Here is a 27,112-nt window from a genome sequence, read left to right on the forward strand (position 1 = left end):
ATATTGCTGAGCCATTGACAAGGGACTTGATGTAAAGGTCTGTTGATCCAATCAATTGTTTAAACCATGTGCTGCCATTTCCTGGTAAGGGAGGAAATTCTTTGAAATGCACATAAGCTCAGAGTTGGAAAAGACCACTGAGGGCATCTAGGTCAACCTCAGCAAGACTGAACGTCTAAATGCCATCAAACACTGCTGAGTTCATGTCCTATTTGCTTCTAGATCCATATTCTTCAGCAAAATACTACTGTATCTTTAAGTACTAGCAAAAGAAAAGAGTACCTAACATACAGGATTTCTGTTAAGCCTAAATAAATAATAAATAATAGATTATCATATGATAGGAAAGCAGAAAGGCAAAGTAGATAGGGGTGGGTGGGTAAAGGGGGTCTGTAAAAGTGGACACAGGGGATGAGTAAAAATAATGCAGAGTGGCATATGTATGAAAACACCAAAATAAAGCTCATTTCCTTGTATGATCATTTATAAAATAAAAACTAAAATTTAAAATACAATGATAATATACAGAATTTCTCCTTGTATTCATTTGTACATCTAACCAACAGGAATTTCTTGTAGCCAAGCACATTTTTAGGAAAATTATCTACATAATGTAATCTACATATGAGTATCTATGGAAAGGAACATCAATCTGTACAGTCTCCTATGGTAGCCAAAACCCATATATACCTGTTTATCTTAAATTCATTGAAACATAATAACATTAACTATTCATATCCTCAGTCACATTAGCCAAGTTTCAAGTACTGCATGACTCTGTATGACTAATGACTACCTTCTTCTACAACCCAGATAAATGATATTTAGAAAGTTCTATTGGAAAATACTGTAATAAATAAACATACACATACATAAACATACACATTACATAAAGATAGATAAATAGATTGCAGATATACAGACAGACAGTTAATAGATAGTAGAAGTCAAAGCCTATGCAATGGTAACTTTGAAGTGGGGGAGAACTTACCACTATAGACAGAAAGGCTCTCCAGGAAGGTATTATTTGAACAGTCTTCTAGATAGAAGGCCCTATGTGCATCAATTTTCTGCAACAGGAACTCATAAATGGGTCTTTTGATGGACACTGGTACCAATTCCATGATGCCTAGAGGAGAAGAAAGGTGTACATAGTAAAATCTGAAGTGCATATTTGGAGGCCAGAAGTGGTTCAGACCTTATATTAGGATGATGTGAACCTTTAGTCACTGGGTATTTCTGAGCAAAGGAGCATGTGAGCACGAGTTCTGACCAATATTTTCACAGGTTCACTCTGGATGCTCTGTGAGGAATCATTTCTGAAATGTCAAAATATACTATTACTATAATCTAGGCAAGAGTTGGTAATGGCTTAGGCCAGGAGAGGAAGGGAAGAAAATGGTGAGATATTAACAGATACTGGATGACTTTAGTATAGGCTTGACAGCATTTGTTATTAGATACGGGATGTGAGAAATGGAGTGTAGTCAAAGATGATTGCAAATTTTCCACTCTGAATGGTGAGACAAATCAAGTCATCATTTCCTGCAGCAGGCATGCCATGGGAGGGTCAGGGCTGGGAGAGAGGTATAAAGAGCAGAGTTGTGATATTAGTTCAAGAAAACTACTGCATATCACACAGGAGTGGAGAATGAACATTTGGCTTTGCTCCTGAGATTGGTTTCCTGACTGTGTTGGTGCTGTAATAACACAGCACCTAGCAGCCCTGCCCCACTGAGAAAAGAAAGGAACATGGGTGGCCCCTTGGCAGTATGCCTTTCCCACTTTATTTAGTAGGTAGAATTATGTAGAAATATCTCATACAAGAAATGTATTTATGCTGGCAGATGGCCCACTCCCACCCTGTGACTCCTGACTGGTCCATATCTAGTTCCTGCATTTCTTTTCTTTATTTTCTCACCAATTTTTTAATTTTATTTTTAAAAACTAATTTTCATTTTACATACCAAACCCAGTTCCTTCTCCCTCCCCTTCTCGTGCTCCCTCCCAGCTTCCTCCTTCCTACCTCCCATCCACTCCTCATAGGGAGTAAGGCCTTCCATGTGGAGTCAACAAAGTCTGGCATACAAAGTTGAGGCAGGATCAAGCCCCTCTCCCCTGTATCAGGGCTGAGCAAGGTATCCCACCACAGGGAATAGGCTCCAAAAAGCCAGCTCATGCCCAGAGGATGTGTCCCGGTCCCACTTCCAGCCTCCCCTGCAACAGACTAAGTCACATACCTATCACCCACATTTAGAGGTTCTGGTTTGGTTCCATGAAGTTTCCCCAGCTGTCAGTCCATAGTCCATGAGCTAACACTAGCTCAAGTCAGGTGTCTCTGTGGTTTTCCCCATCATGGTCTTGACCTCCTGCTCCCATAATGCCTCCCTCTACAAGATACCTCTTTCATTGCTCTTTCTCTCTGTCCCTGCCCCAGTTTGGTCTTCTTGATCCTTCAAGTTCCCATCCCCCATCCTCCCCCTTCTACTCCCCTCCCAGTTTACCCAGGAGATCGTAAATATGTTCCCTTCCTGGGGCCCTCTATGTGTGTCCCTCTTAGGGGTGCCCTTTTTACCTTTTTACCTAGCTTATCTTCAGGATGTTAACTTTGTGAGAGGATGAGGATAGGAGTCAAGATATGTGTTCCCTTAATTTGTCATTAAAGTTCATTATGTTGACTGATATTCAGTAAGAGGGAAAAAAGGAGTACTTCCTTCCTTCTGCTTCTAGAAACAATTACCCATAAATATTACAATCTTTCCTCCACATATGCCTATATAGTAATTTAGAATACATATTTTCAAGTTTTTGAAAATATGTTGAGAATTGGCTCAACAAAAACTATCTAGTAACCTGTCACATTAACCAGGATTATTTCTTCCCATCTTTCCATGTAACCAAATCCCTGAGAGTATCTCTTTATATTGTCCTCACTACACATACTCACTTACAATTTTTCCTCCAAAATCCCCTATACTGTCTCCACTTGTGACAAAAATTCCTCTTTCCAGCTGAAGTGTCTCCGCTCTTTAATCACCAACATTCCTAAACTCTACTACTTAATTGCTTCTCACTTTCTCTCAGTAGAATAAATGAGTTCTATAAATTATTAGAGTTCTTTAATTAAAATAAGGTTAAAATTCAGAGTTATTGTTTAAGGATTTTTCCTAACTCCTACAACTTGAGCTCATAAGTACAGAGCCTGTGTCTACTTTATCGCTGTATCCTTCCTACCCCAATGGCCAGCAAAGTATCTCTCTTATAAACCACTGAATGTATAAATGGATAGGAGTATCTGTAAAGGAAGAGTCAAAAATGGGAACTAAACATACTTTTATGAGGTTTGACTCAAACCCACTTTTGAAAATTTAGTTCAATTTGTTAGAATCAATTCAAACAAGATTTCCTTAATTCCTCAATTCATAAGTCTCTGTGTTAGGAGCTATGGGAAATCACAGAGATATTGGGTAGTGTTCTTTTCTTTGTGGATTTTACATTCTTGTGGGGATAAAAAAGAATCTGATAATATAGCTATTATAAAAAACATAGTGCGCCATAAATCAAGAACAATGTGTTAACTGAGTGCTTCCTTCCTGGATAACAGTGAGAAATGCATTGTAGATAGGACTTAAGGAGAGGAGAGGTAGTGAAATAAAAATGGCCTTTTACCTCAGCTTTGGAGAATCAAAGGGGAGTGTGGGTAGGAAAAATGATTAGCAGAGAATTCAACAATTAAACAGGAAGAAGAAGGTGTATAAACATGCAGAGAAGACAGAATAGCAGAGTTGACTGGCATCTCTTGTCTCCACTTACATATGGATGTAAGTGGAAATAAGAGAACAAAGAAGCAGGGGACAGATTGGAAAAATAATATGAAGCAGACCCATAAAATGCTTATCCTGGCTGGATGTGTAGCTCAATGGTAAAGCATATGACTAGGATGCATAAATCCCTGAGTACTGTGCCTAGCACCCTAAATTTGATTGATAATTTATTATATTCTTAAAGTAACTAATGATTTTGCAAATAAACATCAGATTTTAGGAAGGCTATTGGATAATGAAAGAGGGAAAGTTGCCTCCAGATTTAACCTCAACCATTCCGGGACATCTAACTTTGGGAAAGAACTTCAGGATCTACACCTCAATTAACTGAATTTCATTGAGAATGATAATTTGGCAGTAACTGTGGAAGAATCAAACCACTCCCCAAGTCCTGTGTATGTTCTACATTTAGATCTGGAAGAAGTGGTCTAGCTTCCTTTAAAGAAGCTATGCACATACAGGCACTGTGAACTGGACTCAGTAAATTCAAGAAAGAGAGCAGAAGCTGGGAGGAATAAGTGTGGAAAGAGACAGAGCAGGAATTGGAAAGGGTGGAGGGGTAGATTTAATCAAATTGCATCATGTACATATATAAAATTATCAATAAAATTTATAATATAGGGCATAATTTTGGAACAAAAGAAGCCCTCCATTCTGTGTATCTGTCCATTTATCTGAGAAAAGTAATGGATGCAAGGTTTGGTCATCATGCCTCAGAGTTTATATCTAAGTTTTGATGAGAAGAATCATTCCTTTCAAGTGACATAGAAAGCAGAAGAAATGAGGAAGATGTTATATGTGAAGAATGAATAAGGATCATAACACAGGGAACATATTTCCTAGCTGTGTGCCATTGCCAAAATCAGCTTCATTCATCCAGGGATTTCAACAGTTAGTACCACCTACAGGAATGACTATGGAGTGGGATCCTTACTGCATTGGAACAGCTCATGTTGGCTCCTGAGAGTTCATTGTTAGCAACTATGTCCAACAATTTGTTCAGTGATATCACATGATGGGCCTGGAAGTTAAATAGTCTGGTTATATTTAAACCAAGAAAGTTGATAAACACCTCAAGTTAAAGGTTTATTTTCTTAAAAAAGTCAGTCAGTAAGCATTTACTCCCATAACACTGGGTAGGATGCAAACACACTAAATGAGGAGTGAGAGAATGAAATGTTTAGTCTAGATCTGGACATGTTACTGTTCAAGAATGACATTATTCTCCCTTCCATAATAGATAGTGCTTATTCTTCATCTCTCTGATGACAGGAGGCACCCCAATGCCACAGCTAAATAGTTGAGACAATCAGTTTCAACACTCAAGAAATGGTAATTGGTAATGACTTGTGGTGAAACTATTAAAATTCTGTACCTATGTGAAATGTTAAATTTTATATACAAAAGATATAAAAACTACCTAGTAGGTGAATCTAGAAATTGCAGAACACTCATTAATTAGTCATATATTTATTTTTCTCATTTGGTTATCCATTTGTTCAAGCATTTGGAAAACCAGAGTAGAAAAGTACTGTATGTTTGGGTCACAACCTGTGATAGATTGTGATTTCTTTGTCTATTTATAGGGTTATGGTTCAGTTACTTATCATATGAGAGCCTCCTTTCATTATACCTGTAAAACATGAGAACAATTCCCAATGTTCATCATGCACTAAGATAAGATGGAAAATAAAATAAAACTAAAACATAGTATTGAAATAGTGAAGTGCCTGTTGTATTGAGAGCACTCATTATAAGTTACTCTTATTTTTGCAATGAGTTCTTTAGTCATAGTATCTTCATGAAATATTTAGTTTAGCAATGTGAAACAGCATTAGATTGTAGAGGAAAAATAAGGGAGCCACTTACCTTCTTGTGTAGAATGTATTATATAGTAGGGAAACTTAAAATAAGCTATACATTCTTATACGTTGGCCTTTTACTTAATCCTTATATGTTTTTTTAATCACACACATTGAAAAATATCTAATTCCAAATCATAGTGCCAACCTTGACACAATTTGTGACTTGCCCTTGAATATGTTATACATTATGGACTTTTGAGTCTTTGTCTTTAGCAAAGTGTTGAATGAGAATGTAATTTAATGCAATAATGGTCCCTAGGCATCATGTCATCTGATCTAATGAGGAGAATCAGGGACACAAAGGCCCAGCAAGTTTGCCAATGTCACTCAGTAAATTAGTGTTATGATACAAATTATATTACTAAATAATTCCTAAGATACTTTCAGGCTTGGCATTCATGTTTCTATGACCTTCTAACCACTAATAACTTAGAGCATAAGTATGATTTAAACAATTTATAAATTGCATTTATGGCAAATGGAATTTCCTTTGCACAACTGAGATGAACTTCAGCCATTCAACCATCATATCTAGTTTATTTTCATGTCTTCAACAGCTACTTTTCATTTGAAATATCATATTAAATAAGAATACAGTGTGTGTAGTTGTACCATATGGTGGTCTTGAAACATCCTGAACATCTCAAATGTTAATAGAGTGTTTCAATTATTTCATTGAGCCTGTGTTAATAAAGTTCAAAGGGCAACAAAGGACTTTAAAACTGGAAAGTCCAGAACTTCTCAAAGATGGAGAATGTTCTTGATTCAAAGGATAACATTTAGATTTGTAGGTCTTGTAGAACATATATTGATGTGGGACAATGTGTATGTGGCATGAAGAGTTAAATAGCTAAGATATAATTATGGGTAGTAATTCTGACACAGACTGGGGATGAAAGACTATAATATGAGTGTGTGTTTTAGAAACACGTTATTTTTATTCTTATTGTTAAAATGAAATAGTTCTTAGTCTTATGTATTTTGTCTTGAAAGTATGAACAAATTAGCTAATAGATGGATGGACATATTAATGGTTGGATATTTGGGTGGAAATCAAGTTTCAGTTGCTAAAGGATGATGGTGGTTTGGTCAAAAAATTATATATTAAATTAGGTGTCAGCAACATGGAAAGCTCTTGGTGGGAGTTGCTGAAGATATTCTGGCTTAAGCATGGCTGCCCTTACTAAATAAAGACATGTCAAGCTAAATTTCTCCTGAAAACCAACTGAACTGAGCTTTCATAGCCAGTTTTTCGACAAACTCAAGTAAAACAAGCTCTGTCCTTGAATTTAGAAATGTTCCAATGGCTAATTCCTCAAGAAGCATCACACTAACCTTCAGAATATATAATGCTTTCTGCCTCACTAGTGTTTGTACCTGAACTTCGTTATATCCTTGATCAAACACAATTTATTTAAAGTACTAATTAGTGACTATAGTTAACTTTTTTATTTAGGCATGCAAGATAGTGGAAACAAGCTTTTAAAAACCATTTCCAATAAAAGACATTGAAACAACAGCCAGAATCATTCTGTTTACATTTCATGAAATGGATTGGTTATAAAGGCCTTTCATATCTCTTCAGATTAATCCACTTGATGCAGGTTCATGATCTGTGTATGGCAAATGGGGGTGGTAGATAATGGCCAAATACATGTTTAAGAGAAGTAATGGTAAGTTTTGATGAGACATCATGAGATATACAAATAGTAAAGTGATAGTGGTAGAATTTATAAGTTATTATGTAGATATTGTCAATATAGCACCATTGTGAGACTTCGTTTGATTTTTTGGTCTTAATAAGCATTCTTAGATACAGTTATTACTTCCATTTTCCATATACAAACTGTAGGTTAAAATGGTTTATCTTCATATTTGCTAAGCATCACTATTGGAATTTGAACAAGGACTGAATGACAAACTACCATTTTTGATAAACTGTGTAACAAGAGAGGTTAACACAGAACAAAGAGACAGCATAGAATTTTCACTTACATTGGCATTTGTAGAGAATTCTCAGAGATAGACAAGAATGAATCCCTTGGGAAAAATTTACAAAATAAGTTGACTTGGAAAAAGATGAAAGGGCCAAATTGGATTAAGGACAAGTGAAGACTGAAAAGACAGAACTATGAAATAGATCTCTTAAAGCATTGGTAGAGAAATTATTTTATATCTCTGCTTGGTTCGCTTACTATATTTGGGTTGAAAGTATTGTGAAATGTTATGTTGTGCAAGAGGATTGTGGTCTTTTTAAAAAGGGGTGATATGGATCAAAGATGAGGTCATGGAATTTTAGAGAGGCTACAGCAGCACACAACAAGCTTGACTGTTCAAAAATTGAGGACAAGAAGGTTACAGTGTTCTACAAAAGGAACTGTGAAAACTTCTCCTTACAGAGAACTTTCCACAGTCACTGAAAGTCAAGACAATGTTGCCTAAGAACTTGAACGAGGTTGTGATAGATGTTAAATTTCACATTGTAAAGTAGTAAATAAGAAGGTGGCTTGTAATATCTCTGACAGCCATTTGCAGCATTAAAAGAAGGATCATACATATGTAATCTTTTAGCATTTAAATTAGATAGTATTTAATTTTATCCAAGTATATGCAAATTTTTATTCAGCTACTGACAATTGTTTATGCCCTGATACTTAAAATAATAGTTTGGCATATAAATATATTGGTAGAACATTATAATCATCGGTTTATTAACAGAACTTTGGAGATAGGTGACAGTGGTTAATTGCCACTTGAGATAGACAGTCACTGGGATACATGACTGTGCTGCAAAGTGACCCATCTCTTCTATTGCTGAGTAATTAATGCGTATTAATATGATGTAGGCTCTTCACATGCAATTCTCTGTGCATAGAACTGTCAACCTTTCACCAACTTCCTTTTTATATGTGCTCTTCTTTAGTTGCTTCATTCCCATTGTCCTTTCTTTTTCAGCCTAAATATCCCACCCTCAAAGAAGCACCCTTCTAGACTAGGTTATTTCTCTTGGCTTCTGTACTTTAGTACTCTCTTTCCTGCATAGTAAGAAATATGAACACTGCACACTGATGTATAAGTAACTATGTATACTAGCCTGTTCTAAGTCCTTCATAGATGTCTCATTTAATATTTTAATTGCTATATCATGTAGATTCAATCATACTGTAGTCAAACCAAAACTATATGTATATACTGGTATTGCACCTGATGCAGGAGGAGAGAAGGGAGTGGAAACTGTGGTTGGTATGTAAAATAATTTTTTTTAAAAGATGGAAAAAAGAAAATGTTGCCAATAATTACCGAAGTGTACTAGAAAGTAGTAGCTAAGAGTTCATGTTATCAATATGACATGTGAAATGTATATATTTGGATCCATGTAAGGACATATTGTCATCATTTTTTACCACTGAAGACATTAAATCACAAGTAATTAATTTTTTTTCCTGAAGTCATCTGTGAAGTTGTAGAGTGTAGATTTTATTCCAAAGTCTGGCATCAGAGATTATTCTCTGAAGTATAAGCCCATGTTATCAAATGCAATTACAACCTGTAATTATGCATTTATTTGTATCATTCCCAATTTAATTACTAGATGTCTGGGGGATTGCATGATATATAAATGTCATGAATCTTTCATCCTTGTTCACTGCTTTATACCCAAATACATGTCACTATGTATCCCATTTTAAATGTTTAATAATGAATACTGGAATTAATAAAGATAAGAAAATATGCTGGATTTAGAGACCAATCTCATAAAGTTCACTCTTATATTTGCAAATTCCTCATAGTATAGCCTTGAACAGGTCAGATTTTTTTCTCCATGACTCTACTCACATTAAATTTCTTGTGGAAAGCAAACGCTGTGCTGATCTTTGGCTTTAGAGGTTATAGAACAAAGATTACACGAGACTCCTGATCTTGGAGAATACAAAGCTCAGACACCTAGGAAACTGGTTCCAACAGAAGTTTGTACATTTAATAAATGTATGATGGTCTAGATGTGTGTTGTGCATCTACACATCCAGGAGTCAAATCCCAGACCACACCACTTTCATCTGCAGTGCTTGGATGCTGTGGAAACTCCTCCTGTATTCCTGTTTTTCCTTCCAATGAAACAGAAGGAATAAGATAAACAGCCCATGGAGGGTTATTATGAGGATTAAACTAGATAAAGTGCATTAAGCACTTAGCACATGAGCCTTAAATGTAAACCAAAACAACTTTATTGTTACAGCTGTGATAAAAAAAAACATTAACTGAATGAAATAAATGTATGGAATTCTGAAGAAAAGTGCAGTTACCATGAATGAGTTCAGGCCCTCACAAAAAGTTTTTAGAGTATGGGAAAGACAAAGATGTGTCATGAATCAGAAGAATGAATATGATAGAGTTCCACTGTGTGATGGTAGCTCATAGACATAAATGACATTTAAATGAAAATACAAACTCATTGAAATGAAGTAAAAATTAAAGATTCAGCCCATTGGCTGTAGTTCCATGTTTGAGATGCTACATAGCCACTTGTGGCCAGTGACAGCCATGCTCGAGAACTCAGATATACAGCAAGCATGGCCACTGCTGCAACAAGGTTAGTTAGTGCTGTGAAAGAATAAATATCACAACTATATTTTTGTATACATTTCCCCTCGTTGAAAATGTTTTTTCAGTGACAATACTGTGAGAGTCACTGTATCGTATAATGTGATTCACCATGAAACAAGTATAGACCAACTCCCTGGCATTACAGAGTCTGCAAAATATATCCATCTGGCTAAATATTTTATATAAATAAAATTTTATTGAAACATAGTTGTGCTAACTATTCCAACATTAAGCTCTGAAAAAGGACTTAAAAATTCACAACTCAATTGTTTGTAAACCTAAGTTAATATCTTCAGAGAAAAAAAGATGGCATATTATCTCTCTAAGGAATTTGATTCAGTGCTTTGGTGGCAAAGGTAACTAACTATTTGGGTATTTTTTTATTTGGTCATATATTTGTTTATTTAACAGTCAATGGATATTTATGAAGAATCTTAATGGAAGCAGGATAAAGGCTCTGATGAAATGAGCAAAGTGTAAAATTTCTTCCATCATGGAGCTCAAAAGTCCATGGTGGCAGGAGGGTGACGAGAGTGACTACATATATATATATATATATATATATATATATATATATATATATGTATGTATAGAGAGTGACTGTAGTGTGTGTGTGTGTGTGTGTGTGTGTGTGTGTGTGTGTGTGTAAATAAAGTGTATCACATACTAGAAAGATGGTGATGGATCTGTGTGTGAACATGCGTGTGTTTGTATACCTGCACTGTGAAAATTGTTGCATATTTTCATTGATTACTCAATGTGGGTATCATTTTAATAGGTAGGAGAGTAAAGCTTTCTTTGCAAATATCTAGGGAAACCATTATTCAGGTAGAAGTGTGAACAAGTGTAACAGCTTTGAGCAGAGAATGAGCCTCACATTTTCGAAGAAAATGCTCAAAAGTATACAGTTGTGCACTGGAAGCTAAGAGGAGTTAGAAGATGGGATGAAGGCATATCCAAGGATTTTATATCCATCAACTCACTTGCTTTCACCCTGAGAGCAGTCAGGAACCACTGGAGCATGCTGAGCAGAGAGATGGACATTGCCTAGCTTATATATTAAGATGATTATTAAAGTACCAACTATTGAAAAATAACTCTAAGCCTAGAACAAGGAGTAGGGAGACCAGTGGGAAACCCAGTATGAGGATACAGGCCACAGATGAAGGTGGTTTCCATTAGGTATTAGCAAGGTTGGTGGGAGGAAATGGTCAGAATCTAAATGCTGCACTCCATTCACTGCTTTTGTTTAGTGAGCACCAATTATATGCAAGGCAATGTTCTCAGGATTGAAAATAATGAGCTAAAGCACCTAAAGAGCCCCATGGAGTCTCCAGCAAACTTATTTCATGATTTAGCATCAAAATTGGGGAATCTATTTGCTATGACTCTAATGTGCGTGTGAAGCTTCAGTCCCAGTTTTCATGCTGTGTTTGAAGATAAAACCAAGAAGAAGATGACACCAAAGACTTACAACAAGAGGAAAAGAGAAATTCTGAAATAAATAAGTGAAATGTAAGGGGCTGAATAGAGCTTTGTTGGCCACAGTTAGATAAGGATGCCGCCAGGGTACAGAAATAAGGAGTAGTGGTCACAATGTATAATGAGGGTCTTATTTTAGTTGATGTCCCTGTACTTACACAATCATCACTGTCTTCTTAAAGTTGGACAGGTAAATCTATTAATTCATGAGCATTACCAATATTGCATTAATGGACACATCTTGCTGGCCTAGTTGACAGTGTAGCATGCTAGGTCTGTGGCTGAATAAGACTGTTGAGGGCAATTTTCCCTAACCAGCCCATTTAGAAACTATAGCTATACTGAAGGCTAGCCAAGAGGAGGAAGCTTCTGGCTTAGCTTGGTTTCTCTATGACATGTGACCAGAGAATGTGGTGCTTTAGATAAATGGAAAAGATGAAGGCATGCGGGAAGGATCAACCAAACATAAACAAATATGGACCAAAATATAACTGTAAGGAAATCCGATGCAGAGTATGCCCATTGTGAGGAAAGATTGGAAGAGGTACTCTGCATGGGTGGATAAAGAAAGCTGGTCTCAGAAGGCATAAGCTATGCAGTGAAAATCTATGCCAAGTATAGGCTAAGTAATTACAAGTTTCTAGTCAGGGAGGCCCATAAACCCCTTATGTCAATACAGGCATTTTGCCTGTCTTTCTAACATGGGAAGTGATGTTGGCTTCGGCCAATGCTTTAGAGGACTTCATTTGCAGGGGTGTTCAACAACATTCATTCCTGATAAGCATTTCAGTGTATAATATGCAAAGCACTTTGTCTCCTCCAAGCTTCAGGAATGTCTTTATTTCACAAACATTTGTCCAAAATGAGTTCAGTCACCAAGGATGGGCCATAAAAGAGACTACTGAAAATATAGATGGATTAATGGTGGACTGGTTTGTTTTTTGGAGTGGCAGTAGGGATGAGAGAGAGTGTGGGCATTGAAATCAGACAGAACAGGATCAAAATCTTGGCTCTGCCCTTGACTGTAGGTACATTTTCAAGCAAATCAATCTCCCTAGGCCTCAATTGCCTGCTCTTTTAATAATGAAAAAGTGTTCACCTATGGTGTATTATTGCAATGATTGTAATCAATGCAAAGTACTTGGTGCATTCTATGGTGAATAAACACGGTAAGCAAATAGAAGTTATTAAATTAGGTGCAAAAAGGACTCCCCAGAGTTGTCAATGATGAACCCACAAAGACCTAATCATGGTGGAGTGGAAAACACAATGACAGATTTCTGAGCATAAGGGAACTCCTGGAAGCTGTTTAAAACACAGCACTTAGCAGTAGCATGAGCCTTTTCTTGGGATTTGGTTCCATATGATTCCACTTGATTCCATTACTCCACACCATCCTCTCCCCTTTCCTTCTATTGCAATAAAAATGAAAGGAAACTGCTGCTTTTGTATAGTGTGATCCAGAAGAGAGACAGAGACAGACAGAGAGACAGAAAGAGAGAGAGAGAGAGAGAGAGAGAGAGAGAGAGAGAGAGAGAGAAGCTGTCTATTTGTCATGTTGTTGATGGTCCTCTTTAAAAACTTTCCCTAAATGGATTTGGGTTTATGTCACACAAAGGGAACAAGATTTTGATTTACATGGCCACACCAGGTGTCTACTACAGGACATAGCGATCATTAATATAAGATACACCAGGCAGGCAGCCCACAGCCTGAAACAACCCCCTCTTTGACCATCAATAGGCAAAACATGAAAACCAGATTCTCATGAAGCCAAGTAAGGGGTATTTGGACAGACAATGCTTGATTTTAATGACTCATGATTATACATCATATACAAGGAAATGTGCCATAAAAATATTTTGTGAAAGAACATGTACCACAGAAACAAGAACTATAGCATTTCACAACTAGATTATTGGAGGAAAGGCATGGCCTAGAGACTGTGGTGTGATGAATGACTTGTGAGAGTTGGGTGATGCAAAGAGAGTGGGATAGGTAGAAAGGAAGAGGGGGTAAAGGTTGGGGCACTGAGTGAATTAAGGGAGGGAAGGAGGGAGGGATGGAAGAAGAAAGACACGAGTGTCAAGATATGAGAGAACAGAGGTATGGGATTCTCATGTGGTAGCTGGGGAAAGTGACAAGAGCTCCTGAGCAAATCGGGAGCATGGGGGATGGGAGAGCAAGGTAGGACCAAGAGAAGGGGAGAAGAGGATCAGGGAGGAGGACAGGAGAGATCAGGAAGATTTAGTCAGGGGATGAATAGAAGAGAGCAAGGAAAGAGATATCTTAATAGAGGGAGCTATTATAGGTTTAAAGAGAAATCTGGCACTAGGGAAATGTCCAGAGATTCACAAGGATGATACCAACTGAGAATCTAAGTTGAGAGGCTGCCTTAAATACCCTTCCCCTATAATGAGAATGAGGGCTACCTTAAATGCCATCCTAGAGCCTTCAGCCAGTAGCTCATGGAAGCAGAAACAGAGACCCACAGCTAAGCACTGGGCTGAACTCCTGGAATCCAGTTGTAGAGAGGGAGGAGGAATGAGCAAAGGGGTCAAGATCAGGCTGGAGAAACCCACAGAAACAGCTGGCCTGATCAAGTGGGAGCACACAGACCCAAGACCTCTGAATGTGGGTGCTAGCTAGGAGGTGTGGGCAGTCTGTGGGAGCTCTGACAGTGGAACCAGTATTTATCCCTACTTCACAAATAGAATTTGAGAGCCCATTCCTCATGGAGGCCTACTCTCTCAGCCTAGGCCCTACCCCAAATGATATGACAGACTTTGACGATCCCCTATGGAAGGCCTCATCCTCCCTTGGGAGAGGATGGAGGGGTGGGATGGTGGAGTTGGTAAGAGGCATAGGAGGATGGAAGGAAGAGGGAACTGGGATTGATATGTGAAATAAAATTGTTTCTAAATAGAAAACTATTATAAAAAAGAAAATGAAAAAACATGAAATAGCTATATTTTTCACTAACATAGCCTTAAGTACAGTATCTTAATTAATCTTTATACCAGCCCAGAAGTAGACTACTTTTTGTAATTTACTAGTGGATAAGGAAACTAAGGTGGCCCTGAGTGTTTAATATGAGCTTCTGTGACACTAATCTCAAATTTCTCTCACTGAAAGTACTATAAGACAGTCATAGAGAAAGGTAGACAATGCACAATGTATAGATAGACCAAGAGGAAGGCAGTGGCAGAGAAGCATATACCAGAGGGTACACCAAGGCAATGACAGAAATTGAGATAGTAAGAGTTAAAAGGAAAGTGGAGGAGCAGAATTTCGATAAAAAATAAGTAAGAGAGAACATTAGGACAAACACCAGTAACATCAGCACTGAGATTAGAAATGTGAGGATTTGAGTTCAGCAGAGTGAACATATTATGTCAAAAAACACAATATTCCAGATGGAGAGGACTGGCTGTGACAGTTCTCTGGTTTCTTTGGGAAGTCAGCCTTGCTCTGACCATCTGCCTGTAATGGTGTTAGAGGTACATTTTAGATTCTCCTACAATAGAGTAGAAACATGGCATAGCTGCCTGTAGCTCCTTCATTTCCCCACGTGATGGCTAGACAATAGCAGAGGTCCTGCACTACTTAGATACCCTTGGGTCCCATTCTTCTCAAACCACCTTAGGCCCTGGACTGCCATGTTCTGAGACATCACTGCCATGGACTTGATGTGTAGGCATGGTCCTTTGCAGACAAAATACTCTGTTAATATTCAGCAGTATTTTAGCTTTAGTTGTATAAATGCAATATAATTCTACAGTCTGTAAGACAGCTGATACTTTGTGGGGAAATGCACCAATGCATCTGTTGCTCCCCCTTTCTCTTTCTCTATTTTCTATCTCTGTTCCTTTCTCTCTCTCCCTCTGGAGTGAACAAACCTTTTGCAAAATGAATAATTACCCTTAATTTACTTTGTATATTTCACTTTGCTTTTTCAAGTTATGCTCATGTAGGCAACAACTGCATTATTAATCTTCATGTTTTCTGACTAGCTTAAGTATATATTTTATCCCCCACAGCAATCTCATGAGCAGCAGAGGCTAGAGCTTATGTTTCATATCTTTTGGAGGGGAATGATGAATTTCAGAGAGGTGAAGTAGCATGAGGGAGGCTAACAAGCAGTTTGCAGAGAAACATCTCAGGGGTCCCATGTCTTTGATGACAACATTGCCTCATTTGTAACCTTTAAAATCCTGTAAAAGTACAGTGAATGACCAAGGTGATGTTAAGCCCTTTCATCTTTCTTATTGTGATGCAATGTCTGGTTCTATACTCATGTGAATTGGGATTGAAATCCTAACCATGTTGGTTCTCATGGTGGAAACTGAGGCCAAGTTAAATATTCAGGACTTTCCATTCCATACCTCTTCTGTAAATTCTGGGTAGCATTTGCTCCTTCTCATAAGATGTTTCTTCAAGTTAAAAGTGAAGAGGTTTGGCGATCTCAATAGGAGTCCTTTTCTTTCCCAAGTTAGAATCAAGGGGCCAAGGCTAAAATCCATGATCAGGAAGGGATATTTGTATAATCAGTGTCTCTCACAATAATTATAGATGTTGCAGGCCATATTTATGGTGCATTGATTGACTATTCTTCACATTAGTGGATGAATAGGGCAAGGGTGATTAACTTGGGAGTTGAGGATCTAAATGGGTCAGAGGCAGGTAATTATACAAAATCACAAAGCCATAGAATTCAGATTCCCCTCTAAACCTGTGCCTGTCTTCTTTAAACTGCCTCTCTTTGCTCACTTCTCTTAGACTCAGCGCTTGAAAGTTACTGTTTTTGAAGAGACAGATTCCCAAGTTCTGGCTCCCTATATTGGCAAAACCAAGCCAAGATGATTAAGGACCCAGTGATGCTAGCACCCAATTTTCCCACTGAATTAAGGAAACAAAGTAGCCCAGTTAGTATTTATGTTGTGACCTGCCTTTGCTCTGATCTCTTAGTCTGGAAATCCCATGCTTCTGGAAGGATGACCTGGGATTGCAACACAGACTCTGAAGCCAGGCTTGCTGGATTCTAATGGTGCCCATTGGAGTCTTGTAGTATCTTCAGCTCTAGCAAGGCAGCTACTTAACCTATTCTAGGCTCAGTATTGTTTTCTATAATATAGTATTATAACCTATCTCATAAGGTAGCATAAAGGTGGCATGAACTAACTGCAAACATGCAGAGCTTCCAACACTATTCAGAAGTTAATAATGACTTTTCTGTGTGACTTTTCATTCTGTATTGCTAACATAGTCCTATTTTTGCAGAAGCACTCCATGACCTTGAGGGACAGCTCTGGGTTCCTTTCTTTGGTTCAGTGGCTCTTTACACACGCTTTACTTTCAACTCAAACCACACCATACATTGTACTTATGATGTATGCTCCACCTAGTCCCTGAAGGCAGAAAATTGAGTGGACTCATCTCTCAGTCTCTATCCCCCTGCCACCAGGTTCAGACAACCTGTGAAGAGAACCACAACCACACCATATTGTAGAAGAAAAGTCTTAACTTTGGGACAGAGATGAGACTAGGTCAATGTGAGGAGGAAAAAGAATGACATGTACCACAGCAAGAAGTTTAAGAAGGGAGCTATAGTCATAGAGATGAAAAGTCATCATATCAAGGAGGAAATTCAGTAGCACCACCTGGACCACAGCACCCTTAATTCTGTCCATTCTAGCAGCAGAAACAGTGACAGCATTTGCAATAACCTAGGGATGTCTATGTGCCCAGACATATAGTCATTGTTTTTGTATTTTCTAAATACTTCTTATAAATAAACTTGGTTTAGCATGCTCACTTTCTGATGGGGAAATGGAGGCCTAGAAGTGTACCAATTTGGTGATGGGGGAATGGCTCAGCAGTCAAGACAGTATCCACAAACAACCTGAATTTGGTTCCCAGAATCCAATTCAGGAGACTCACAACTGACCATTGCTCCAGGAGTTTCAACATCCTCTTCTGGTATCCAAAGATAACTGTATGAATGTGCACACACACACTGACAAACATATATACACATAAATGAAATTAATATTATTCCTTGTTTCAGCAGAATATATACTAAAATTGAACCAATGCAGAGAACATTAACGTGGTCCTGGTGCAAGGATGGCACAAATTCATAAAGCATTTCTTTTGTATCATCTATTACAAAGGTTGTCAGTCAAAACACATCTGTAGAATTTGGAGAGGTCACCCCCAGGGCCCTCACCTTCTGTAGTAAGTGACAGACAATGGATGGCCCCTGTTCTTCACAGCATCACAGCCAAGTCACTTTTATGTTCTTCAAATAATTGTATGTTTGGACTTGAGTACTTGTTTTAAAAGAAGGGAAAAGGGTAAAAAAAGAAAGGAAAACAGTAAAAGAAGTACAGTGGTCAATCTAGACAACATTTTCAGCATGTAAGACATAAAGCTCCAGCCTCAGAGTGCCTTGGCTCCTAGGCCAGTGCTCTTCTGCCTTATCAGGGTGAGTCTTCTGGCTCTCCATCCATCCCAGCTTCCCTGAGAAACATGGAGGAAGCAAGACAAGAAAGAGTCAGGGAGGGAACTTTGAAATCAGTGATCACAGTTCTGTGAACCTGTTTAATGTCTTGTATATGCAAATTAAACTCATATCCTTCCTAGTGGTCAGTTTTCTACTCTGCATCCTTTCAAAACTGTTGTCAAGACTACAACATCCCGGATTACTCTACATGGGTCTGCCACAAGGACAGAGCCAATGTCAATTAGACTTGACTAACCCATGCAAGTGGAATCTTTCAACCCATAGTTAAAATTTCCTCAGAGGCCTACTGATGAATGATAATGGACAGCCAGAACCTGAAATGCACATTTATATCTTAGACTTTAGTGCATTTGAAATTAACAAGTCTGGAATCTTGTTGACATTGCAAAGAAAGTACAGATAACAAAGATACCTGCTCAAAGCTGGTCAACTGACAGTGTATTGATAGAGAAACTGAGTCCTAATGAAGTAAGGGGCCTTCCCCAAGTGAAACAGGCATTTGGCTGAGCAACATCTAAACAACAAATCTCCCTGCATAGAGTTCTTAATGGTACTTTCTTTGTATTTCATGCTAGCCATGTTTCTCAATGATCCACCTCCAGGTCACATTCCCCCAAACCCTAGTTATCTCAATTCATCCATTGACAGGACAGATACTGACTTTAGGAGACAAAACCAGATTGTGGAAGTGGACTGAAATTTGACCATATTTGGAAGGTGGTTTGGGGACTCTTGAATTCTGCCTTCTTACTTTACAGATGGGAAGACCAAAGCAAAAAGAGGCAAAGTGACTTGCAATGGTAACAGTGCTTTGAATAATCACATTCCCACTTAAGTTTCTTTTGCTTCTTATACTCTCTGAACCCTTGGTCTCTCTTCCTTTGTAATCATCCTTCCATTATCCAGGGTGTGATTTTTCTCAGGGAGTGGGATTAAGGCAGAGCTTCAGGGCTACTGAAATGGCTCAGGGACTAAGAGCCTTTACTTCACAATCATGAACACTAGTGTCCAGATCCCAGTACCAATATAACAATCCACACATCCCAGTCATATCTTTAAGACTACCTCCAAAGGAGCAGAGACAGGAGCATTGGGACTTGCAGGATTCCAGCATATGTGAGAAAATATGAACCCCATGATAAGGAAGATACGCTCCCTGCATCATAGGAGTAGATAAGTGGTAGAGGAAAACATCCAATGCCTTCTTCTAGATTCTATGTGTATGTGCTCCTACACATAAAGATAAATATATGCTTGCATGCATCCATCAACACATACACACAGACATACACCTTTTTGTATAATATACATAGACAAAGAAATCACCTGCATTCTGCAAAATGACCCTATTCCTCAAGTGTCTGTGGAAAGCTCACCAATAAATACCATGTCTCTCTTACTCTCCCTCCCTTGTAGCTCACTGTACATTGTATAAGAAATCAGCATACAATGACATGTCAGCTATACTCCATTACTCTATGAAACAATCTGGCCCTCAGTAATGCCATTCCTCCCCTAATCTTCTATCTTGTACCTGATTCTGGGATAGGTCACAAAGGCATAGTAGCCCATTGCAGTCATAATAAGGGAAGCATGCCATGTTCAATGCTCCAAAAGATCAGGGAGCCGTCTTTCCAAGCAATGGGGACACAAACTGTGAATAGGAAAGTGAACAGCAAGCAGCATCCCTGGCCTGTGATGATAAGTGATGACTGAGCTGGAAGCAAGTGAAAATGGAATCATAAGAGGATATCAGGAAGGGAATATGGGAGCCAGAATGCTAGGCTGAGCAAAAAGACTGTACATATATAGTGCCTTCCTCAAGGCTGCAGATCAGCCTTCTGCCCATGTTCTGAATCTGTGCATATCTCCGTCAATAGTAGATGCTATAGATAAAGAAGATTATGGCACCAAGTATTCTGGAAAGATGGAGAAGCACCATGGGAATTGTCTGTTTTGACATGCCCAAAGTCTAGAGATTAAAAACAAAACAAAACCTCACAATGTCTTTCACTTTGCAGAGCCATACTTTGTTCTTAGTACCTTTATCCTTCTACCAAAGCAAGATTTCAAACAGACATCTTGCATCTAGGAGCAGTAAAAAACCCAAGGCTATGCAATAGTTTCAGCAGAATAAGAAGTGTGCCTAAGATTGTGCTAAGGACTTACAGTATATCTCTTGACATTTCCAGCATGTACTTGGTCTCAGTCTCATTATATGTAAAGAGAGAAGCCCAGAGAGAGAAGCAACTTGACCTGTTTATACCAATTCTAGTAGCAAATGCAGAATCTGAATCAAGAACAAGGAGTTTTCAAAGCCTACCACTTGACCAGCATATTGGCTATATGTAATTAACGGAAAAGCACTATTCACTTTGAAGTGATTTTGATAAAGATAAGTCTGGTTTGCTCATAAACAACAGGGGTCTGCTGTTTTTGTATAAGAGTTTCTGAAGACAGAATGTGTGCAAAATAAAATTGAGAACTGGATAAATAGGATTTAAGAGATAAGAAGAGTAAATATTTTAAAGCCAACATGGCTCATCTGTAGCCAACAATACCAAGTTTAGTAACTAGCATGATGGAAATTTGCTTAATTGAATTCCCTTATGGGAACCACTTTAATGAAGAGATTAAACATTTTTTAGATCTGCATTATTAACCACATACAAAAATGTGTGTTTTTAATGTGCTTAAGGATATTTCAAATTCATTTTACCTTTTTTATAATACCTGCTTGGAAATGTAATATCCTCATTACAGGAAACTCAGAAATGTCAGAGGAGTGAAAATGGTAAAAGTTTCCTTAAAATGGCTTCAATATCCACTAAAGAATTATACTGCCAAAGCCACCTAAGGGCTTTGCTGGTTCTGGTAGCCACATGACTTTGGTTCTAACCCTGCCTACCCCAGAGACTAGTCAAGCGATTTGGCAAATCTCTTTACTTTCTGAACCTTAGCTTCCTCTTCAGAAAAATGAAAGTTGAAAGATTTGAACTGAAAGATCTTTAAGGGCACTCTCTCCTCTGATGTGTAATAGAATTCTATTGTGGGCATTTCCTCAGCTCATGTTCAAAATGACTGCTTTGCTGGCAAACAGCTGTCCTGAGTGAAAGGTTTTCCCACCATTATTCTAAATAAAACCAACTGGAATTGATGAGTATTATATTCATATGTCCATTAGTCTGTCCTGCCTTCTTTATTTCCTTCCTTTTTTCCTTAGTTCCTTCTTTCCTTCCCTCTGTTCATTAATTCAGTAAGTCAGTTACCTGCCCTGAATCAGTTACTAGTCTATTTATTGTGATCTAAGGTGACTGATTAAAAACTCCCTGCAATAAGAAACAAAGAAACAACTAGACTTCAGTGTGGTAAATTGGCAAAAAATGGACCATCCACTTGTGCATTATGTCTCTTCAATATTAAGAATTCTTTACTAAACACTTCCATGAGTGAGACAGTGTACAGGTGTTGGGATACAGCCCTAACAAGAGAGGTGGACACTGTCTGTTGAATGTTTTGCTGAGATGATAGATGTAAGGGAACTCAGGCATTCACAATCAGCATGCTAACATGCTAATGTGTGTCCCAGCAGAGCTACTCTTGACAGCCTGGGCATGCAGAGGCAGAATGTAGAAAAGTACTTACCCTGGGAAGGGGTTAATAACACTTAATTCTAGCTGCCAGAGGCTTTTTATCTGACAAGATGGAAATGCTTAGTTGCAAATAGAGGCGAATTTGATGAATCAGCAAAATAGAAAAGAGGAGTCAATAAAGCTAATAGCTATGGCATTGATGGAGATGTTGCCAGAGACACCCAGCCCACCACTAAGAGTTGTCATAGCCAAGGCTAAAACAAATTGTCCAGAGAGCAGAGGTTAAGGATTTGGAAACACAATGCAAATGGCTAAATCTTGGTGTTCAGAATTGATGGATATTTAATCTAACCTCAGCTTTGTAGCTGCAGAAACTAATGTCCATGTCAGAAAATACATGTGTTCCTAGAGAATATGTGGTCACTACCAGGGATCATAATTAAAGCTAAAGAGGAGGAAAGTAATAGATTATCAACTCCTGTCTGCCTAAACTACAGCCTCTCCTCTTCTCTACCTTCATTTGCACTGAGATAGTTACACCACTGTCATTTCATTCCCAGTGTATGGATGAAAAAACTGAGACCAAAGAGGTAAAGCAGATTCTTACCATCCCTGCCTCCCTAGTCACACAACTAGACAGAAAGATGATGAGCATGGAAACCTGGTCTTTCTGCCTGATCCAGCCCTGTGGGCTTTGCTTCTGCCTACTTCCTATTCTCTAGGCAGCTCTATGGGAGCCCTGGGTGGCTGCTTCTCATTTGCAAAATACATATTTGTTGTATAACGAGTGACAGTATTTAATGATCTATCTGAGTCAAGGAAAAGTTGTCCAGTAAGCACACAAGGAAGAAAGAGAAAAATATAGCAGTGCCCTTTAATGGAACAGATATTATCAAAAAAGACATGGGAGAGGTGAATGACTGTGTCCTTTCTTGGAGAATCACTGGTAGGCTAGATAGAAACCCAAGGAGCTTTCTCCTTGCTCACTGTAGCCTGACTTCCTTTCCGTTTGCTGGGACTAACCATTTTACCTCTCGCTTTATGAATCATAAGGTCTGTGTCTTTTGGCAGATCATAAATCAGTTCTGGGAGTCTCGAGGACAAATCCCAGGACTTTTAATCTTTAATATTAGACATGTTTAAAGTGGTGAATATTTCATGAAGGGGCTGTTGAGTTTTAACACATCATTAGCAAGTCCTGTCCCCCTCCCCCACTGGCAAATTACTGCTATCCAAATTCAAGGCTTTCAGCCTTTTGAGTCAATTTCCCTTTCCTCCTGCAAGAACCAGTTCATTAGATCACACATGCAGCACACACACTCAGTGGACCACCCCAGGCAGGATGGTGGAGGAAGGCTTATAGAAAGCCTTACTGGCTGAAAGAAGGCATCCTGATGATTTACCATATGCTCAGGAGAAGGGAAAGGTAGATTTCTCTATTCTGTTGCTCCATCTGTATTTCAACATTCTTTTGAATATTTCAGACTCTAACCCTGACCCATTCTCTGACTCCATATACCCTCTCTGTCTCATTTCATTTTGACCAGTATTTATGAAGCCTGGGTTATTTGTCAAACACTTTCAAGGTGCTGACCACACAAAGAGTAAGATACTACATTCTAATACACACCATGAATTAAAGGTTTGTCTGTTTCTCTCAGAATACTTTATGGAAGGTCAAATGTATAACATTCATGGTTCCTTGTTGACAGCAGGAGGCTTACTGGATAAATATAAACATCTTGAGACAAGGAGTACAGAGATAGTTTCACAATCTGTTCCTTACTGTTCTTGTTTATATGGACTTTGCTTTGTATACACAGTTGGTAAAGAAGCATTAATTCAGAAGATGTGTAGTGGTATAGATGGTTACCTCCAACGATGATGATCTGATTTCAATACCCTAAGGTCTCATAGTAGAACAAAAGCACTGATTGTTTATGTGACTTCCACATGTGTTCCATGGCATAACTGAAGCCCCCATATGTGTGTGCATGCATGCAAACAACAAGTAAATACATTAAAACTTAATTGACAATTCCTATTTCAAATAGCTTGAGCTTGGTAGCATTTTGACTCAGAGATACATATCCTCTTCAGTGAAACAAGGATAGCAGGGGGCCTTGTTTTTCTTGAGGTCAGCTTGAAATAAATCTAGCTGGATTCCTGAGTTGATATGTGGACCCTTACCAGTGTCCTCAACTCCAGAATGTGACTTCTGAGTATCTACCATGTTCTCTCTTTTTTTTTTTAATTTTTAAAGACATTCAAAATCAAATACAAGAAAAATTAAAGGGTAAAATTGAGAAGTCTTTAAATCTTCCATGTTGAATAATACACAAACCTCACCATGTTGTGAGAAGTTTCAGACCAAATAGAATTGCCATGATTCACCAAAAGATGGGAATGCAGCCACTCAAACATCAACAGCCAGGAAATTAATCAAAATCACTGGGCTCATATTATTGAGTGCTGAGGCTCACTCTCTTCTAGGCAGCAGGCTAACCAGTTAGTTTCCAAACAAATTGGTTGCCCAGGTAGATTTCAGAGAATGGTGATTCTGCACATTGTCAGAACACCAACATTGTCTTCTTTTTTTTTTTTTTAATGTGAGTGCTAGTGATTGAACTTAAAGCAAGAACTCTACCACTAAGCTCAAGCCCCAGCCATGCAAGTTTCTTAAAATAAAGTTTGGGGGAAGTTGTGTGTCTCATCCCCATGGAGAATTGCTCCACTGAGAGCAATGTATCCCCTAAATTTGTTTTTTATAGGATCTATTTTTAGAGAAGCATCTGTCAACATTTTACAAGTATACCTTTGGTAGAAAATAACTAATTTAACTTTAAAACTTCACACCTTCAGAAATACACTGAGCAGTTATCATAAGGAACCTTCTGAAAACCATTATAGAATTCTGAACTTTGGAAATAGACAGACAAACCAAGAAAAATGAACTCAGCTAACAGGAGGAGATACTTACACAATGCGGACTGCTAGAAGCCACTCATGCAGCTTTACACAGACATGACCAGTGAAGAAAAGAAAAGAGCAAAGGAATGGGTAGATATATACAAGGAAGAAGGCACACAGGAGATAAAGAACAAGACAGGAGCAGAGAAACAGAATAAAAAGAGATAGCAGAGGAGAGGTAAAGAGAGGTAGATGAATAAACCAAAAAAAAAAAGTGGCAATCTGCAGGCAAAACATCTTTTCCAAAAGAGGTAATCAAAAATTTCTTGAAGGAGCTGGCATCTGACGAAGGGTTTATGTGTTGATGGGCAAGGTTTTCATTCCACTGGAAAACATTTAATTTTATGTTATGCAGTTCATATGAGCAATTAGTTCATATGAGCAATTAGTTAAATACATATATATATATATCATCATATATGTACACAATTTTTAAAAATTCATATTTTTTCAGTTCATATGAGCAATTAGTTAAATACATATATATGTATATATCATCATATATGTACACAATTTAAAAAAAAATAGGCCCTCCATCACTATCTAGCTACTTCCCCTTTGTCTTACCAAACTGTGGGCACCATTAACCACTGAGCTACAGCTTTTGCTTTTGTGTCTTTGGTGTAGAGCTGAGAGCTTGGTTAAATGTGTCCAAAATATACTGGATGGAAGATGAGTGGTTGAAGAAACAAATGAGCATATGCATAAATTCTGTGTTGCCCACAGTAATTGGTGGGTTCAGCAACCCTTTTTCACAAATCCTTTCTAAAACTTTCAGGAAAGCAAGGCAACCAACAGCATATGTGTGGAGGCATTGTATCACAAAACTTGTTTCTTTTTGCTTACAGGGGAGTGCAGTTGTCATGAAGGTTACGCCCCTGACCCAGTTCATAGACATCTGTGTGTTCGAAGTGACTGGGGACAAAGCGAAGGGTGAGTGACACAGGACCTCAGGGCTGCGATCAGCATGCCCAATCATTTACCTCCTGGTCTAGAATCTGTAGAAAACAAGAGACTGCAGATTGCTCAACCCTAATGAAACATCTGTACCAAACCTCTCCCAAACGCTTCCTAAGAGAGGATGAAAAGATTATAAGAAGCAGAGGTGGTAGATGACTACAAGCTAAAGGTGTTTTTCAGACACAAAGGAACAAATACACCTCTTAACTAACAGGGATAATGACAACTTGCACAAAAGCAAGCTCAAGCAAGACAAAACCCCAGCAGGAAGTGGGGAGAAGTGGACATGAAGTCCCACCCATAACTGAGGAGATAACAGCATTTTGAGAGCTTCTGGTTATTGTCTTAAAAGGTATAATCCTTGGTAGGTCAATCACTCTCCAGGGCAGGCCCTATACCCAAGAGCATTTGGTCAACATAAATAGAACTTGATGGGTTTGAAAAAGAGGGAAAAAATAGAACATGAAGCTGGGTCAGTGGTGAGGTGGGAATAGAGATTATATGAGTTGAATATTATGAAAATGCATTATATGATACCCAACAATAAATAAAATATTGTTTTATATATAAATCAAAACCACAGTATATATATATATATATATATATATACATATATATGCATACTGTACACACATACACTACACACATACACACACTGAAAAGCAAAAACTATTTTCCTGCTGACTCACACTTCAGTACTATAGGGACATGATTGATGAAGCTTCTACAGAACAAGCACTGACACTTTACTCATTCACCCAAACAGGAAACAATCAATAAAGTATGCTGAGGAGGATATTGCATTGTATTCAATGTGAACTCAGAAATGGACAAGTTAGCTTAAAAAAAAAGTGTTGAGTCCCATGACATGAAAAAATTCCTTTAAAATGTAGAAAGTCATGTCCAGCGTTACTTCTACAGAATGTGACTGCTTCTATAGCTTCTGTTGAACAGCATGATTCCTGCTTGCTTCAGACTAATAATATGTCTTGTCTTCCTGTCTTCCATTTCCTCCATTTCCTCAGACCTTGGCCTTATACAACACTGGAGAGGGGGTATGATCTGGTGACAGGAGAGCAAGCCCCTGAAAAGATTCTCAGGTGAGTTGACAGTCTTATTGGGGTTTGATGCTAGGGGAAGGAGAGAGGTTAGACAGAATGTGTGTTTATGCACTCTTAGAGTGTTGATCCTGAGTCTCACTGAGTATAAAAGAACTCTCATTGGCATTGATATTGCATCATAGCCTGCGTTGCTATGGGAATATTGGTTCCTGTTTGTCTGGCTTCT

At 38.2% G+C, this 27,112-nt stretch overlaps 1 protein-coding gene and 1 non-coding gene across 2 annotated transcripts in view; both read left to right on the forward strand.

The window, feature by feature from the left end:
* Positions 1-27,112, forward strand: part of LOC100750695 (astrotactin-2) — a 933,092-nt gene that overhangs the window by 412,605 nt on the left and 493,375 nt on the right. The window contains 2 exon segments of the mRNA XM_027400261.2: positions 25,714-25,798; positions 26,851-26,925. Of these exon segments, the coding sequence (XP_027256062.2) occupies positions 25,714-25,798; positions 26,851-26,925 (160 nt within the window).
* On the forward strand, positions 17,830-17,935 carry LOC113833983. The gene has a single exon (XR_003482215.1). It is a non-coding gene; the product is annotated as a U6 spliceosomal RNA (small nuclear RNA).

Source organism: Cricetulus griseus, chromosome 2, assembly GCF_003668045.3.
Source record: "Cricetulus griseus strain 17A/GY chromosome 2, alternate assembly CriGri-PICRH-1.0, whole genome shotgun sequence".
Taxonomy (NCBI): domain Eukaryota; kingdom Metazoa; phylum Chordata; class Mammalia; order Rodentia; family Cricetidae; genus Cricetulus; species Cricetulus griseus.